This window comes from Bactrocera dorsalis, chromosome 3 (genome assembly GCF_023373825.1).
Source record: "Bactrocera dorsalis isolate Fly_Bdor chromosome 3, ASM2337382v1, whole genome shotgun sequence".
Classification (NCBI taxonomy): domain Eukaryota; kingdom Metazoa; phylum Arthropoda; class Insecta; order Diptera; family Tephritidae; genus Bactrocera; species Bactrocera dorsalis.
In genome coordinates this window covers 41,329,809-41,344,891 of record NC_064305.1, presented here as the reverse complement: position 1 = coordinate 41,344,891, position 15,083 = coordinate 41,329,809, and the positions used below count along the sequence as shown (strand labels likewise).

General features: G+C 35.9%; 1 protein-coding gene across 1 annotated transcript; it reads left to right on the top strand.

The window, feature by feature from the left end:
- The first annotated feature begins 9,801 nt into the window (after positions 1–9,801).
- On the top strand, positions 9,802–13,080 carry LOC125777151 (uncharacterized). Its single transcript, XM_049451405.1, has 2 exons — positions 9,802–12,301; positions 12,385–13,080. Exon 1 carries the CDS (start codon positions 9,808–9,810, stop codon positions 10,717–10,719), a length of 912 nt encoding a protein of 303 aa, XP_049307362.1. The 5' UTR covers positions 9,802–9,807; the 3' UTR covers positions 10,720–12,301; positions 12,385–13,080.
- Positions 13,081–15,083: the final 2,003 nt, after the last annotated feature.

Genomic DNA, 15,083 nt, shown 5'->3' with positions numbered 1-15,083 from the left:
TTTGCATTCTATTTCTTTTGGAAATCCATGAAAATTTAATTTTTTCAATACGATATTGTTGCAGGGCTTTATGTAAAAGTTGCAAAGTTTTTACAAAGGTGTATTCACCACATGAATAATTGTTGAAATAAATTACTTCCACGATGAAACCATATATATTTATGTATAGATAGTATTTATTACTTATGAAGATTTTGCCCGCTATTTTACGGCCAGGATCCATAACAGTTATGAGAAATTTGGCAAAAAACTAAATTTGATAACAATTTTTTCCTAACAAAATAATCGTTATATTGGGTTGTCAAAAAGGTCTTGCGGTATTTTCGCTAGTTGGCGCGTAGTTCTAGTTTTATTCGTCGCATCGGGTCATGCTATACCTTTTTGGAAAGCTCATTTCACGCGCTAACACGTGTTTGATTGATTGTCGTTTCTTTTAAGTCGTTCGTGAGTTATAGCGGCGCAAACATGGAGCAAACTAAAGAGAAAATACGGCATATTTTACAGTACTACTACGATAAAGGCAAAAATGCATCTCAAGCCGCCAATAAAATTTGTGCAGTTTATGGACCCGATACAGTTTTCATTTCCACCGCACAACGATGGTTTCAACGTTTTCGTTCTGTAGAGGTGGTCGAAGATGCGCCACGCTCTGGAAGGCCTGTCGTCGAAAATTGCGATAAAATCGCTGAATTGGTCGAAAGAGACCGGCATAGTAGTCATCAAACCGTTATAAACCATTTGAATGAAGAAGCTTGGAGTCACTAAGAAGTACGAATTGATTCAATAAAATTACCGCAAGACTTTTTTGACAACCAATATTTATCGCACAGAGTATAATAGTTTTGTTCACCTAACCTTATATTATCACCAAAAGCTAAGCGATATATATAGGGTTATATATAAATGATCAGGATGATGCAAATTAATTAAAAATTAAGATATTTTGATGAAACTTGGTATGCGGGTTTCTTAGTACGAAAAAATTACAAGTTCGTAGATGAGCGTAACCGGAGCACTGACGCCCCAAAACGCTAGTAACCGAAAACGTCTAAAATTCCATAACTAAACATTCCATTAAGATTTAAAACTAATTTGGTACAGGGGACCGCAGCAAAAGGAGCATCTGTGGGCAAATTTGGTAAAAGTGGACACCGCCCCGCCCTCAAATATGTTTAATACACATATCTCCTAACTACTTAAGCTACCACATTTGTTGAGCGCAGATATAAGAATTTCTGCCGAAAGTGTGAAAATGAATGAAATCGGAAGATGAGCCCGCTCCCACCCCATACTGTACTGTACTGTACTCATACGGCACTGCTAAACACTACTAAAAGCGCAATAAATTTATAATTAATTACGCCAGAGTCATAAAATTTTACATCCGAGATGGTGTGAGAAAATTTTATGAGATCCGGTGTGAAAATTGAATGACGGGCGTGGCACCGCCCACTTTTTGGTAAAATCACATATTTTTGGACCCGATCGATCGATTGCACAGAATAAAAATTGACGAAATCGGACTACAACCACGCCTACTTCCCCTATAACACAATTTTAAAATCCAATTCATTCTGTCACTTTCCTGTACACAGATTAAGAAGTAATTAATATAACGGCATAGAATTTTGCATTAATAATTCCTTTACAATGTGCGTTATGACCAAAAATTTTCAAAATCCAACTATAACTATTCAAGCCCCTAGGTACCGAATATGTGGACCCCAGTATCTATAGTTGAATTTTGACCGAAAATATCGGCCATTTTGTGAGATTTGCAATTGAAATTCAGACAAAATTCTTTTCCTGCAATTGTAATTCTGTGTATCCAAAATAGGTGGGATCGGGTCAATACTACCCTGGGTCACCATATACCTAATATAAAGATTTTCTAACTACCAATATATCGGTCAGTGTATGAGTTATATAATCAGCCCTATCACGCAATCTATCGTAGAGTGTTTTTTCGGTAAAGTTACGAAACTGCTATCATGCAATTCGAACAGTTCCGAAAGTAAGTTCGAAATTCGTAGAGTTGCGTTCACTGAATTCACTCGGAACGGAAAATTTTTAAGTTTAGCGGAATTTTTGTACGACAGGTTTGTGCTAACGGAGAAATAAATTTCCATATGTGAGAGTCATGATTGCTGCCAGGAAACTGAACATTGACATAACGTATTTTCATTTTATTGTCACATATCTGCAAAACATTGATTAAGATGTTTGAAATTCGAATTTGTCACCAAACTTACAATCATGGCATTGATACTAAAGTATCCTTTGCGGTTATAATAGAGAAACTTATCTTTAGTTGGGGCAACGATTTTAATATGTGTATTTCTGAAAAAAATCCTTTTTCGCTTCCCTTTTTTCAACATCACTTAAATCGAGGTTTATCCACTGAGGGCACAAATGAGACTGAAGCAATCCCAATACTTCTTTTAAGATGCAACAAAATGTTGACTGAGCCAGTGGAATATCGAAGTCTTTACCCACTCCATGCTGATAGCCTCCTTCAACTAAAAACTGTAAAACTGAAGACAATCGATGAAGTAAAGATATAGACGACGATCTTGAAGAACTTGCATTCCTCTCTAGAACATCGAGGACATACGTAAAGGCCGCCTTATTTAAGCGATAGCTTTTATAAACCTGTTCTAGAAAAATAATTTTAATAAAATTTAACAATGAATTTTTATGGATTTATGAACTGTACATTGTTTCGTCCACATCGAAAGGGTTACTCCTGTCCCTCAGTGATTTTCGGTGAATTTTTATATCACGCCGACTTCTCTCACGTTCTTCCCCAAGCAACATAAATGAAAACGTTAGCGAATACATATTTTTTGTTCGTAAAATCAATTTGAATATAAACGTTTCCACTTTTATTAATCCTAATTTTTATTTTTTCTTCTACACAGCTGATTTCGAAATGTCAAAATTCAAAATTAAGTCTGGCAACAAAAGTTTCGAATTCACATGAATTCAATGATAGCAAATTGTTCGTATTCGTAGCGGACATTCGTATTCGTAGCTTTGCTACGATGGATTGCGTGATAGGGCTAAATATATGGTATATGTATATATAAAATTGCTTGGATTTCAATCCTTAAAGTATTTCTCTTTCTGACTTTGATTTTTGCAAGTTGCAAGAGTATAAAATGTTTAGGTATACCCGAACTTAGCCTTTCCTTATTTGTTATTTTATCCCTACAAAATAAGAGTTATTGCTCATAGAATTATAGATATGCGGTGAATAAATAAGCCTTTTGTTTTGCCATAGTGATTTGAAAGTAATACTTATCACAGGAAAAAAAATTTATATTTTGACATTGTATATGATACATATGTATGTATATGATGTCGAAATATTAAAATTTTGTTTATGATTCATAGTCACCCCTATCATGAATTTCGACTTGGATTGAAATTTTCTCCGTTTGGAAACTTTGGTATCATGCGTTCCGTTCCCGTTCAGTTCAACTTCGAAATTTACAATTCTGCCTATCATGCATTTCGTTGTTGGCGGAGAACTTTTTGTGCTGCGAAAATTTTATTATTTGCGTGATTTTTTTTGAATTTTCTAAAAATGTAAGTAAAGCTTGTATTTAAAAGTTGTAAAACACACGGTATTTCCAGTTTTTGCGCTCTAATGATGTTTTTTGATATGCTTTCAGGTCAAAAACAACAACACCAGAGCAATATGGAAAATTGGCAGAAATGATGTAGAGTAAGCTAGATATAGCCAACGGTTTCCACCAGCGTCCTAAAGAAGATTTGCAGGCTTTTTGGAAAGAGGTAGCACCAAATTTACTTGCCGTCGTTTCTTCCGCAAACGTGTCTAGGACATACTTGAATGCGTCCTTGTTCAGACGAAAGTTTTTTTGAATCTAAATAAGTAAACAAATTGTAAGAAAATTGTCTACTTTCACGTGCAATTACTTACAGCCCGTCATTTATCTGGATGGGATCGCTCATATCTCGTAATCTTCTCCTTTCAATTATCACCTCAGCATTCTGAGATGCGCTGCTCTCCTCCTCAACCAGTAATATCGCCGCGGATAAAGATTCCATAGTTACGTTTAATAAAAAAATAACAATATAAAAATTTTACTTTTATTTATTTTCTTTGAACAGCAGTAATTTGTGTATTTTTGCTTTGTTATGTTCCAATTTCACATATTTCAAGGCAAACAGCTGATTTCCAAATTGTTATAGCTCTTCCTCTTCTTCTTTCAATCCAATTGCAACGCATGATACCCAATTTCGACTCCGGCGAAGCGTAGAGCGGGAACGTAATCGAAATGCATGATAGGGGTGAATGACTTTTTTAGTCAAAAGTTATGCAATAATGGATAATACTTGCTGCTTTTGAGGAGAAGGGTTCCATATTTATACTTAGGGTACTTTGCTTGGTACTCGTTATTCTAACTGCTGTATCCACCCCCGTACTGTGGTTAGTATATCCGGGAGCACTCTTATTCGTCTCCTGGCTGGAGCCATGGGGAGAGACTTTGTCGGACTCCGTAAAGTATGAGATGTATGACGACATTGACATAGTTCAGCGAATTAAAAGACAGCGGCTACGCTGGCTAGGTCATGTTGTCCGAATGGACGAAAACAACGCAGCTGCGAAAGTATTCGACGCAGTACCCGCCGGGGGAAGCAGAGGAAGAGGAAGACCTCCACACCGTTGGAAGGACCAGGTGGAGAAGGAAGGAAGGTGGCTTCGCTTGGAATCTCCAATTGGCGCCACATAGCGAAAAGGAGAAACGACTGGGGCGCTGTTTTTAAGTCGGCTATAATCGCGTAAGGGGTGTCTACGCCAGTGAAGAAAATAATCGAAGATTTATTCTCACCGTTTAAAAGATACCATAATATGTTTACAGATTTTTGGATTAATAAATTTAAAAGTTTTCTCAGAAAAAATTCTGGAAAATTCAATCTTTCTACGCTCAGTGGTACAACAATTTCTCTATCCCCCACAGCAAAATATCTATCGGTTGAAATCGATACCAAACTGAATTAAAAAACGAATAAATAAAGCATACATATATGGCCTACTACACTTGCAAAAGAATCCGTAGCATGAACTGAGCCCTTAAACCAAATATAGTTATGGGGGTGCATGCAACCAACGTATGGTACACATGTTTGGTCGCCAGAATTAAAGAAACAATATAATATTAGAAAACTAATTGGAACAAAGACCAGCAGGTGCAGGGGTCACCGGGGCTATTAATTTATGTCCGACGAAGGCGCTTAATATGAACTAGAAAGTTGGCTTAGGAAAGAATATTGAAATAGGGCAATCCTGATTAATTTCTTATACATGATTTGGATTCCCGGTCATAAGAACATTTTTGGCAACGATAAGGCGGGTAAGTTGGAAAAGCTAGTGGCCTCTTTAAGTGGAATTAATATCACGGCCGCTGGGAACGGTCAACAGATAGCTTTATATGCAGTTTGTACAAATAGCTCAGACTAGATGGAAATCAATAACATCATGTATGCTAACAAAACAAATTGGCCCAATTATGACAAAAGTAGAACCAAGGACCTATTAAATAGGTCCAAAAATAGTATATCTAGATTTACAGACACTATAGCGGGACACTGACCCTTTGGCGGGCATGCGCTAAAAATGGGTCTTCTATATAACAAGATTTGCCTCAGCTGTAAGCTGGAAGGGAATAAGGAAACGGCTTTCCACTTTCTCTGTGAATGCCCATCTCGATACAAAATGTTAGGAACCCATCAGCACCAAACCTTGAATGGTTGTCCAAAAAGCATAACGGGAATAAGTAGTTTCATTGAGAGTACCACCAAATGGTTTGTGCGTAATGAAACGAATTAGCAAAAGTATAAGGACCTACGATAGTGCATAAAAAGGTCTCATTCAGCGCTATTTGAGACCATGAGGGCAGCATTCCTACTTACCTACTTAGATTGTATCGACTGTTTATGTTCAACTTCTCACGCTGCCTTAGTTCAAAACTCGCTCAACAAAATTTTCAATTGTTGTTAAGGTACGAATATTAGTTTACCTGCTACCAAATAACGGAATATTATCAGGGCCGATTCGATACATTTTTCTGCCCTAGGCAAAAGCCTATTTTAGTCAAAATTATTATATTTTAATTATTAATGAATTATTATTAGTTTAATCAAAATATTAATTATTTACATTTACAGGTATTATTTGTGTCACTTTAATTTCAATTGATAATCTTGCCAAGCCTGTCAGCTTTTCTTAACATACTCTAGAGAGCAGGTAGGTTTTGATAAGTTTCGATTGGAGGAATTGCGCTCTCCACTAGTCGCATTGCCGTAAGGTTAGCTATTCGTTTCATCAAATACATAGAGTCCATTAATGTTGTTTTATGAGCAATTTTTCTGGCAATACCATAGCTGGTACTGCGCTGCATAAAGCAAATGTATATAAAAGTTTGCAGCTGAACAATATTATAGTAGGGGAGCCCAAGAGGGGATTTTTGCAGTTACTTAAGCGTGTCAGAAAACTATATGGGGAGAAAGACTGCACCTTTTTATGTACCCTTACCAAATATGAGCCCTTAATATGGAGGCGGGCGTTGGGGGGGGTTCGTCAGATTAGAGAAAAAAAACCGATCCTTCGGGAAACTCGAGCGCGTCAGATTAAGAGATGGTAAATTAAATACATGAAGACGAGTGTATATTTCAATATTCTGACAGTTTGAGGGTGGCTTAGAGAAATAGCAGGGTGACAAATCTGTAAAAAAAAACGTCACCTTGAAATACTCGAGCGCGATAGATTTTTTTTTTTTCATTTTAAAGGTAATTCTGTCAGAATCACGAAAATCATATAATCTGACAATTTCCGTGGGGCGATACAGGTAAAATCGTCGACAAAAGGTCCGCTTTTAATTCGTTTTTTTTTTTTTGCTAACAAAGTCGTCGCCAAAGCAACGGATAAGTGCCGCTATTTTTTTTTTATAATCAATCTTTCTAACATCCATTGTAAAAATGAGTGACGTTAGCGTAAAATGTGTTTTCTGTGGCGAAGAAATTTGTGGAAAATTCAAAAAGTTTACTCCACAAACTTTAAATAAATGTATAACTGTTTTGGAGTATCGCAAAGCGAAGCCGGTTGTCAGGAAATCGAGCAACGTTTATGCTACTGTTGAACTGTCAGAAGAAACCTCATTGAACGATGGCTATCATACCCAGTGTTATAAACTTTTTACAGCGTTTAAAATACCATCTGATTTTGGAAGACAAATTCAAATTGGTACAGAAAGTGAGCAGGCACGTGTTAATGTACCAGAACTTTCTGGAGAGAGTCTCGAGATATCTACTCCTAGCACTTTCATAATAGGGGCTGTTGATACAATAGACGAGTAAGTGTTAATGTAATAGATTATTTATTATATTGTATTAAATTGTGATGTTGAAAAAAAATTATTCCTTTCATTCTATGTATCTATATAAATAAAAATGAATCGCCAAAATGTATGTACGCTCATAATTTTCATACGACTGAACCAATATTGATGAAATTTTAAGAGGTTGTTCGTAGTGGATTGGGGAAGGTTTAAAAATAAAGAACCTATATGTCTTTCATGAGGAAAAGTCGGAAAATTTAACAATTCCAAAAAGTTAATTTTTTCCATACAAATGTTTTTATTCAATTTTTTTGTTTTGTTCTTCAATTATTTAAATCTTTCAAATTTGGCGTTTGCTTCAAAAATTTTTGAAAATTATTCCGTGAAAATGTTATGTGTTTTTCACACAAAGTGATCAATTACAGCTTTAATGAAAATCAATAAGGTTCATGGACCTTGCGGACACCACAACCCCACTTCGGTTAAGAGACATTTTTGGAGAAAATTAAATTTGGTACGGCTTTTATTGTCAAATATACACGATTTATCCATATTTTCAACATAACGCCAAATATTTAAAATCTTTATTTCTTTTCATTTTAAAAGTCTCACAATAATTTTCAGAGCGGGTCCATCAACCAACCCTGAACCATACTCGGATGATTTTGATGATCCGTCAGATGCGGATGAGCAGGTCACGAATGAAGATTTGCTATTAAGGGAGTGTTTTATTTGCAACAAATCACGGAAACGCCGTCTTGGCCGCGTTGAGCCATTGGCGGTTAATAAAATACGGACAATTGAATTGTTAAAAAGTGCAGCTACAGAGCACAGCGATATTGAAATGTTGGAAAAAATCAGTTCTTTCGCGGATACTTCTACAATTCCATATCATAAATGCTGTAAGGATGTTTACTTGCGAGAAATTAACAAAAAAGCAGAAAGCGATTTCGTTAAAAAACGAAAGGCTTCAAATACAGCTTACGAATTGTTATGTGAAATGTTGGAAGAATACGTTGTGAAGAAAAACGAATGTCTGTTTTTTCATCACGTTAAAAAAGAATATCAAAAACTATTGATTGAACAATGTAAGTTATTATCAGACTCTATAAGCAGCACTTCATTTTCAGATCGCCACTTAGAAAGTAAAATCATGGACACTTTCTCAAAGACCATCAAGATTATTTATGCTGAAAAAAGGAAATTTCTTGCTCCGATTTCAGCTGATATTGTGGCGTACACTGATTTATTTAAAATCATGTCTATGAAAGAGACAATTCGCTCAGTTGCAGCACAACTTCGAGAAGAAATTTTAAATTGTACGACAACAAAACTGCCTGACGATTGCACTGCTGAAGATTTGATAAAAGGTGAATTAGATTACGTGCCAGAGCTTTTAACCTGTTTCTTGGAAACATTTGTTATGGGTGATGTTTCGCATTTATCCAGGAAAAAACGTCAAATGAGGAAAACAAATAACGATCTTACGCTTTTTTCAATTGGACAGGATATGATCTACGCTGCTTCAAACCATAAAATCAAAACTTCCAAGCATACTACTTTGGGTCTAGCAGTCAAAAGCTTATGTAACAGCAAAAAAATAATAAACTTGCTGTCCAGATATGGGCACTGTTGTTCATATACTGCATTAGAAGAATTGGAGACTGAGTTAACTTTTTCAACGGCTAACAGTAATTACGTGTGCCCCGAAGATATTCTACGTCGTCCGGACTTAAATACGGCAGTTGCCTTCGATAACTTTGATCGCTTCGTTGAAAAACTGAATAGAAAAGATACTCTTCATGACACGGTGGGGATAATTTTTCAAAACATTACTCCAAATGAGGATACCTTTAGCTGCTAATGAAATCGAAAATCTACCTCCTAGTCAAACTGTATCCAGCAATACTTCAGAATCTACGCTTTCGACGTCGAGAAATCGAAAACGCCGAACTTTTGAAGAAATAACTTTCGAAATGCATCCATTCACAAAAAAATTAAAAATAGCAACTTGGCATCAGCTTGACATTTCTGCACTCAACAAAGTTCCTGGAAGTTTAATTACATCAAAGCAATTGGATGTAATGTGGATGTTATCGCATAAGCTCAATGTACGTGATACTCCAAAGTGGGTTGGATATAATAGTAAAATTGTTATTGACAATTCACCTGTCCCAAAAATTTCGTATTTGACTCCCATAATCGAGTCTCCCACTAAGCATTCCACCGTTTTGAAAACTTTAGAATTGTGTCAAGAAGTTGCAAACGAATGTAATGCTCCATACATTCAGGTTACATACGATTTAGCAATAGCTCGAACAGGTTATTGCATTCAAACTCAAGAATCGATAACATTTTTATTCACTTGGGAACTTTCCATATCGAGATGCCTTTTTTTAAAGCAGTTGGCACTTTTATTGAAGAATGCGGACTCACTAATATCATGACAGAATCCGACCTAATTGCTGAAGGATCAGTTTCAGGTTTTATTACCAGAAAAAATTATAATAGGTGTAAAAGATTACACTCTATAATAGCGTTATCGCTGCAAATATTTCACTTTAATTCTTTTATGTTAAACACAAATTTCACTGTTGAAGATACCGTAATTGATTATCTTACTGTCTTGTCGCAACTGGAATATAACTCGCCTCAAATACAGCACCCTGAAACACAAAATCTTCTCCACTTATATGATCAATATACAGCAGAAACATTACAAGGCAGGCACGGCAAAACGGCCCAATTTTATGCTATGTATATTGATTTCATTAATCTTTACCATTTATTTATCAGAAGTATAAGAATTGGAGACTTAGACCTGTACATTTATGTTCTTGGGAAAATAGTGAATTTATTTTTCTATTTTAATCAGCAAAATTACAGCCGGTGGCTAGTGTTTTATTTAAATCAACTTCAACACATCAGCGATACACATCCTGGCCTGCGAGAGGAAATTGCTAAAGGATCGTTTGGTATTAGGAGAACCCAAAAACCTTTCTCGCGGATCCCAGTTGATTTAACGTTGGAGCAAACTATAAATGGTGAAGCAGCACGTCGGCTCACAGGAATCGTGAATCTCACAAATTCTATTTCTGCCAGACAACGTTGGGCACGAAATCACGGAGCTCGAACTAAAATTATTTCGCACGTTTTAAAACGTGCAGGGATGAGTAACAATAGGGAAGACGTCGCCGCAGATCTACATCCAGATAGACTTAAAGAACATGAAAAACAAATCGAAGCTTTCATGCTTAGCATCGAGCAGACCACAAATCCATTCACTTTCTCGATAGATAAAGATCACCTGTACCAATATCTCTACTGGCCAGGCTACTACCCCACAAATTGCTAATTGCTTGCTAAACGCTGTTTCGCCTGGAATGTTTCTTCGCGATCAGTTTATAACGGAATGTAATATGAATCCGGATAGATTTCACAAATCTCTAAAGAAAAATCCGATACTTATTTTTGCAAGTTTAAAGAAGAAGAAAATTATGAAGATTGGACAAAAAGTTCATGAGGTCAAACTGCAGCGGGATTTATTCGGTAGATTATTAGCTCTGTCTCTGATTACTAACTTGGATCTTGAAAAAGTACTGTGTTTTCCAATAACACCAGTCCCGTTATCGCTATGTCATATAGATGGTTCTTTTAATAAGACTACAAAATTAGTCCTAGTTCAAGAACTCGAAAAAAAAAATTGAAAAAATGGATCAACCGCCACTTCAGATAGACTGTGTAATTGTAGATGGATTCTTCTTTTTAAACACCTTCCAACAAATGCCACGCAATTTTAGAGACTTATCAAAGAAAATTTTACAAACACTTGTAAAATATTCAGCAGATAGTGTAGCCATTATATTTGATCGTTACTTCATACCTTCGATCAAAGATTGTGAACATGCTCTCCGACGCAATGTAGATGACAAAGATTTTTATATTGCTGGTCCTCAACAAAGTAGAACTTCTGATTTCGCTAAAGATTTAAAAAACATAAAGTTTAAAGAAGCATTAGTAAAATTTTTAATCGAGCATTGGGCTGACCAGGAGATGAAATCGATAAGTGGTAACAAGAAAATATTCCTAATTCATGATTTGTGTTACGTATACTCTGTTGATAATAAAGTATCACGCATGATTGATCATGGACTATCATGTCCCGTTCATGAAGAAGCGGATACGAAAGCTGTATTTTTTGCTTGTCAAATGAAAGAAGACTCTACTGTTACCATTAGGACTTCCGATACAGACATCATTGTTATTATGTTAGCCAATATGGAACATATGAAGTCTTCGGTAAAAGTCTGGTTTGATCTCGGAGTAGGTAATGCATGCCGATATATCGACATTTCCACTCTTTTTGAGAAATAAGGCCCACTTGTGTCACAGGCACTACCAGCTCTGCATGTACTGACGGGATGTGATTACAACCCAGCTTCTTACAGGCGAGGAAAAAAAAGACCTTTTGATATTTTAATGGGATCTATAACTTTGCAAAAACGCATTTGCAAATTTGGGTTCTACAGATTATGATATTGAAGCATTATTTCCTACTGTAGAATCTTTCATCTGTCATTTGTACGGATTAAAAAAGCTATCTGATGTCAATGGTGCTAGAATGGAAATTTTTCATAAAACCTACAAGGTAACTGATACGTCTCAACCCTTCTCATTAAATGTGCGTAACTATGACGCTTGTAACTTACCACCCTGCCGGTCAGAGCTACAACAACATTTACTGCGAACGAAATATATTGCGTGTTTGTGGAGGAACGCGCACAATCGTATTCTCACGGAGTTGTCGCCAACAGATTACGGATGGAAAAACGTGGATGGAAAGTTGGAGCCGACGTGGTTTGTTGGAAACCAACTTCCTGAAGCGTACGAGGACATCGTCATAACACCTAATATTTTAGGAGATACTTCTGATGCAGGTAAGACTTTTTTGAAGATAAAAAAAGTTTTTTGTCATAAAAGAAGTAAAAAATTGTAAATTCAAATTTTTTCTTGGTTACAGAAATGCAAAATTTCGAGGAAGCTCAAGAAGTGGAAACCAACTTCGACGATGACTCGAATGACGAAAATTGACATATTTTTTTGTATTTTATGTTTTCTATTTTCATATTAATAAATTATTAAATTTTCTATACATATATATGTAAACAGAATTCTTCCACTTTTAAATCGTCAGATTAACGATATGCCTCTATATAATTGTCAGATTATCTTTTGGGAAGACTCTGACATCAAGTTCATCCCACTGTATAAAAATCTGACGCGCTCGAGTATCTCAAGGTCACCTTTTTTTTTTACAAGTTTTAAAATCAATAAATGACCTTTGTCCACGTCGAAATTGTCAGAATATTAAATGGTACACTTTTTAGAGGTTCATTAACATTCGCTTAGAAAATCTGACGCGCTCGAGTAACTTATTTTTTTTTTTTTTTTTAACCTGTCATTACGGCCTTCAACCCTGACTTGATTGTCAGATTAATATATATCGACTATCAGAAATACAATGCGCGTATATACCATAAATTACTGACGCGCTCGAGTATTTTCATGTGACTGTTTTTTTTTACATTTTTGACACCAATTTCCCGCTCTTATCCCCACTAAAATGGAAAACTTCACATAGACTTTCTTTTTTTTTTAATGTTATCTTGACAATCTAGTAAGTCTCCATGACGCTCCAGTAACTGCAAATTTAGCACTCCGGCTACTATTACGTACAAATACAAAAGTTCGAATAAATTGTTTAAACTGATTTTATCTTTCACCTGTTGGAGACAATGCAGTATCAATAATGGGAAAAATTAAATTAATTTTAAAATTTTGCTTAGCATCACGAACACGTTTTTCTTCCCCGTCATAATTGAATTATATTTTCTGATTTCTAACCTGATTCTGCTACTATTAATAATGTTTGCAATTTGTATAAGAATACGAATACTATGATTTTTGTATGTATGTATATATTAGGTTGTCAAAAAAATCTTGCGGTATTTTTATTGATTTTTATTTTTTATTTTGAAATAGAAATGAATTTTTGATGACTCATGCCCAGCTCTTGACCGATGCTACGGCTGCTACTACGCCGACCTCTTTCGACCAATTCAACGATTTTATCGCAATTTTCGACGACAGGCCTTCCGGAGCGTGGCGCATCTGCGACCACCTCTACAGAACGAAAACGTTGAAACCATCGTTGTGCGGTGGAAATAAAAACTGTATCGGGTCCATAAACTGCACAAATTTTATTGGCGGCTTGAGAAGCATTTTGCATATGCCGTATTTTCTCTTTAATTTGCTCCATGTTTGCGATGCTATAACTCACGAACGACTTAAAAGAAACGAAAATCAATCAAATACGTGTTAGCGCGTGAAATGAGCATGACCCGATGCGACGAATAAAACTAGAACTACGCGCCAACTAGCGAAAATGCCGCAAAACTTTTGTGACAACCTAATATAAAAATGAATCGCAAAATGTGTTGCTAAGCGCATAACTCAACAACACCTTGACTAACTTGGCCACTTCTTTTTCCTATATGTTCGCTGAGGCTCAAAGATGGTTTTTACGGCGAGAAAAATTCGAATAATTGATGGAAAACCCCTAAAAACAGCCCTTTTCTTTTTCCCATACAAAAATATTTGTTTGTTAGTATCGGCTCGAGAACGGCCGAACCAATCTTGATATGTTCAGAGGTTGTTCGCTGTGGATCGGGGAAGGTTTAGAAATAAAAAAATCGTAAGATTTTCTTGAGGAAAAGTCGGAAAATTGGACAATTCCAAAAAGTAATTTTTTTTCATAGAACATTTTTTTAAATTTTTTTGTTTTGGTTTTTAATTGTTTGAATCGTTCAAAATTGTCGTTTACTTTCTTTATTCCGGCTATTCAAAAAAAAATATTGAAAATTATTCAGTGAAAACGTTATGTGTGTTTCACACAAAGTAATCAATTACAGATTAAAATTTGTTACGATGCCACAAAGATGTCGCTCTAATATCGGTCGGCGTTCTTTTTGGGATCAACATACATTAGCAAATGAAGGCACATGACCGAGTACTCCCAGGATGCGATGATATGTGGAATTATGACTTTTGACGATTTGACGACTTTTCAAAAAACAGTTACGATGTTCTTCTTTGGATGGTGGTTACACCAGATCAAATTGATGAAATCATTTCTGCGGAAATTCCTGATCCAGTTTTATTCAAAATGATGAAAACCAATATGGTTCATGAACCTTGCGAGCACCACAATCCCTTTTCGGTTTGTATATCTGACAATAAATGTACGAAATACTATCCACGTGCTTTTCTTTCGGAAACACAAACTGGAAATGATAGATATCCACTCTATCGGCGTTGCTCACCAAACAACAATGGTAGAACATTCAGCATTCAATTTAGAAGAGTGAATATCGAAGTTGACAACAAAGGGATCGTACTATATTCACCATTACTGTCTAATTCACATTCAAAACTCATATCAATGTTGAGTATTGCAGTTTGGTGAAATCGATAAAATACGTTTGTAAGTACGTCACCAAAAGAAGCAACATGAAGGTCTTGAACGATACGGTGCGTAGTGTGAATGGTACCGAGTGTTCAACTTTACAATTGCTGGAACATGATAATCATTGGAATCAAACGATGGACGTTGCGATAGCTACTTCGAATGCAAGTGAAGTTCGCACACTTTTCGAGAAG

What these genes read in the sequence shown, in the direction of transcription:
- LOC125777151 (XM_049451405.1), top strand. Translation starts at nt 9,808, where the DNA reads ATGACAGAATCCGACCTAATTGCTGAAGGATCAGTTTCAGGTTTTATT.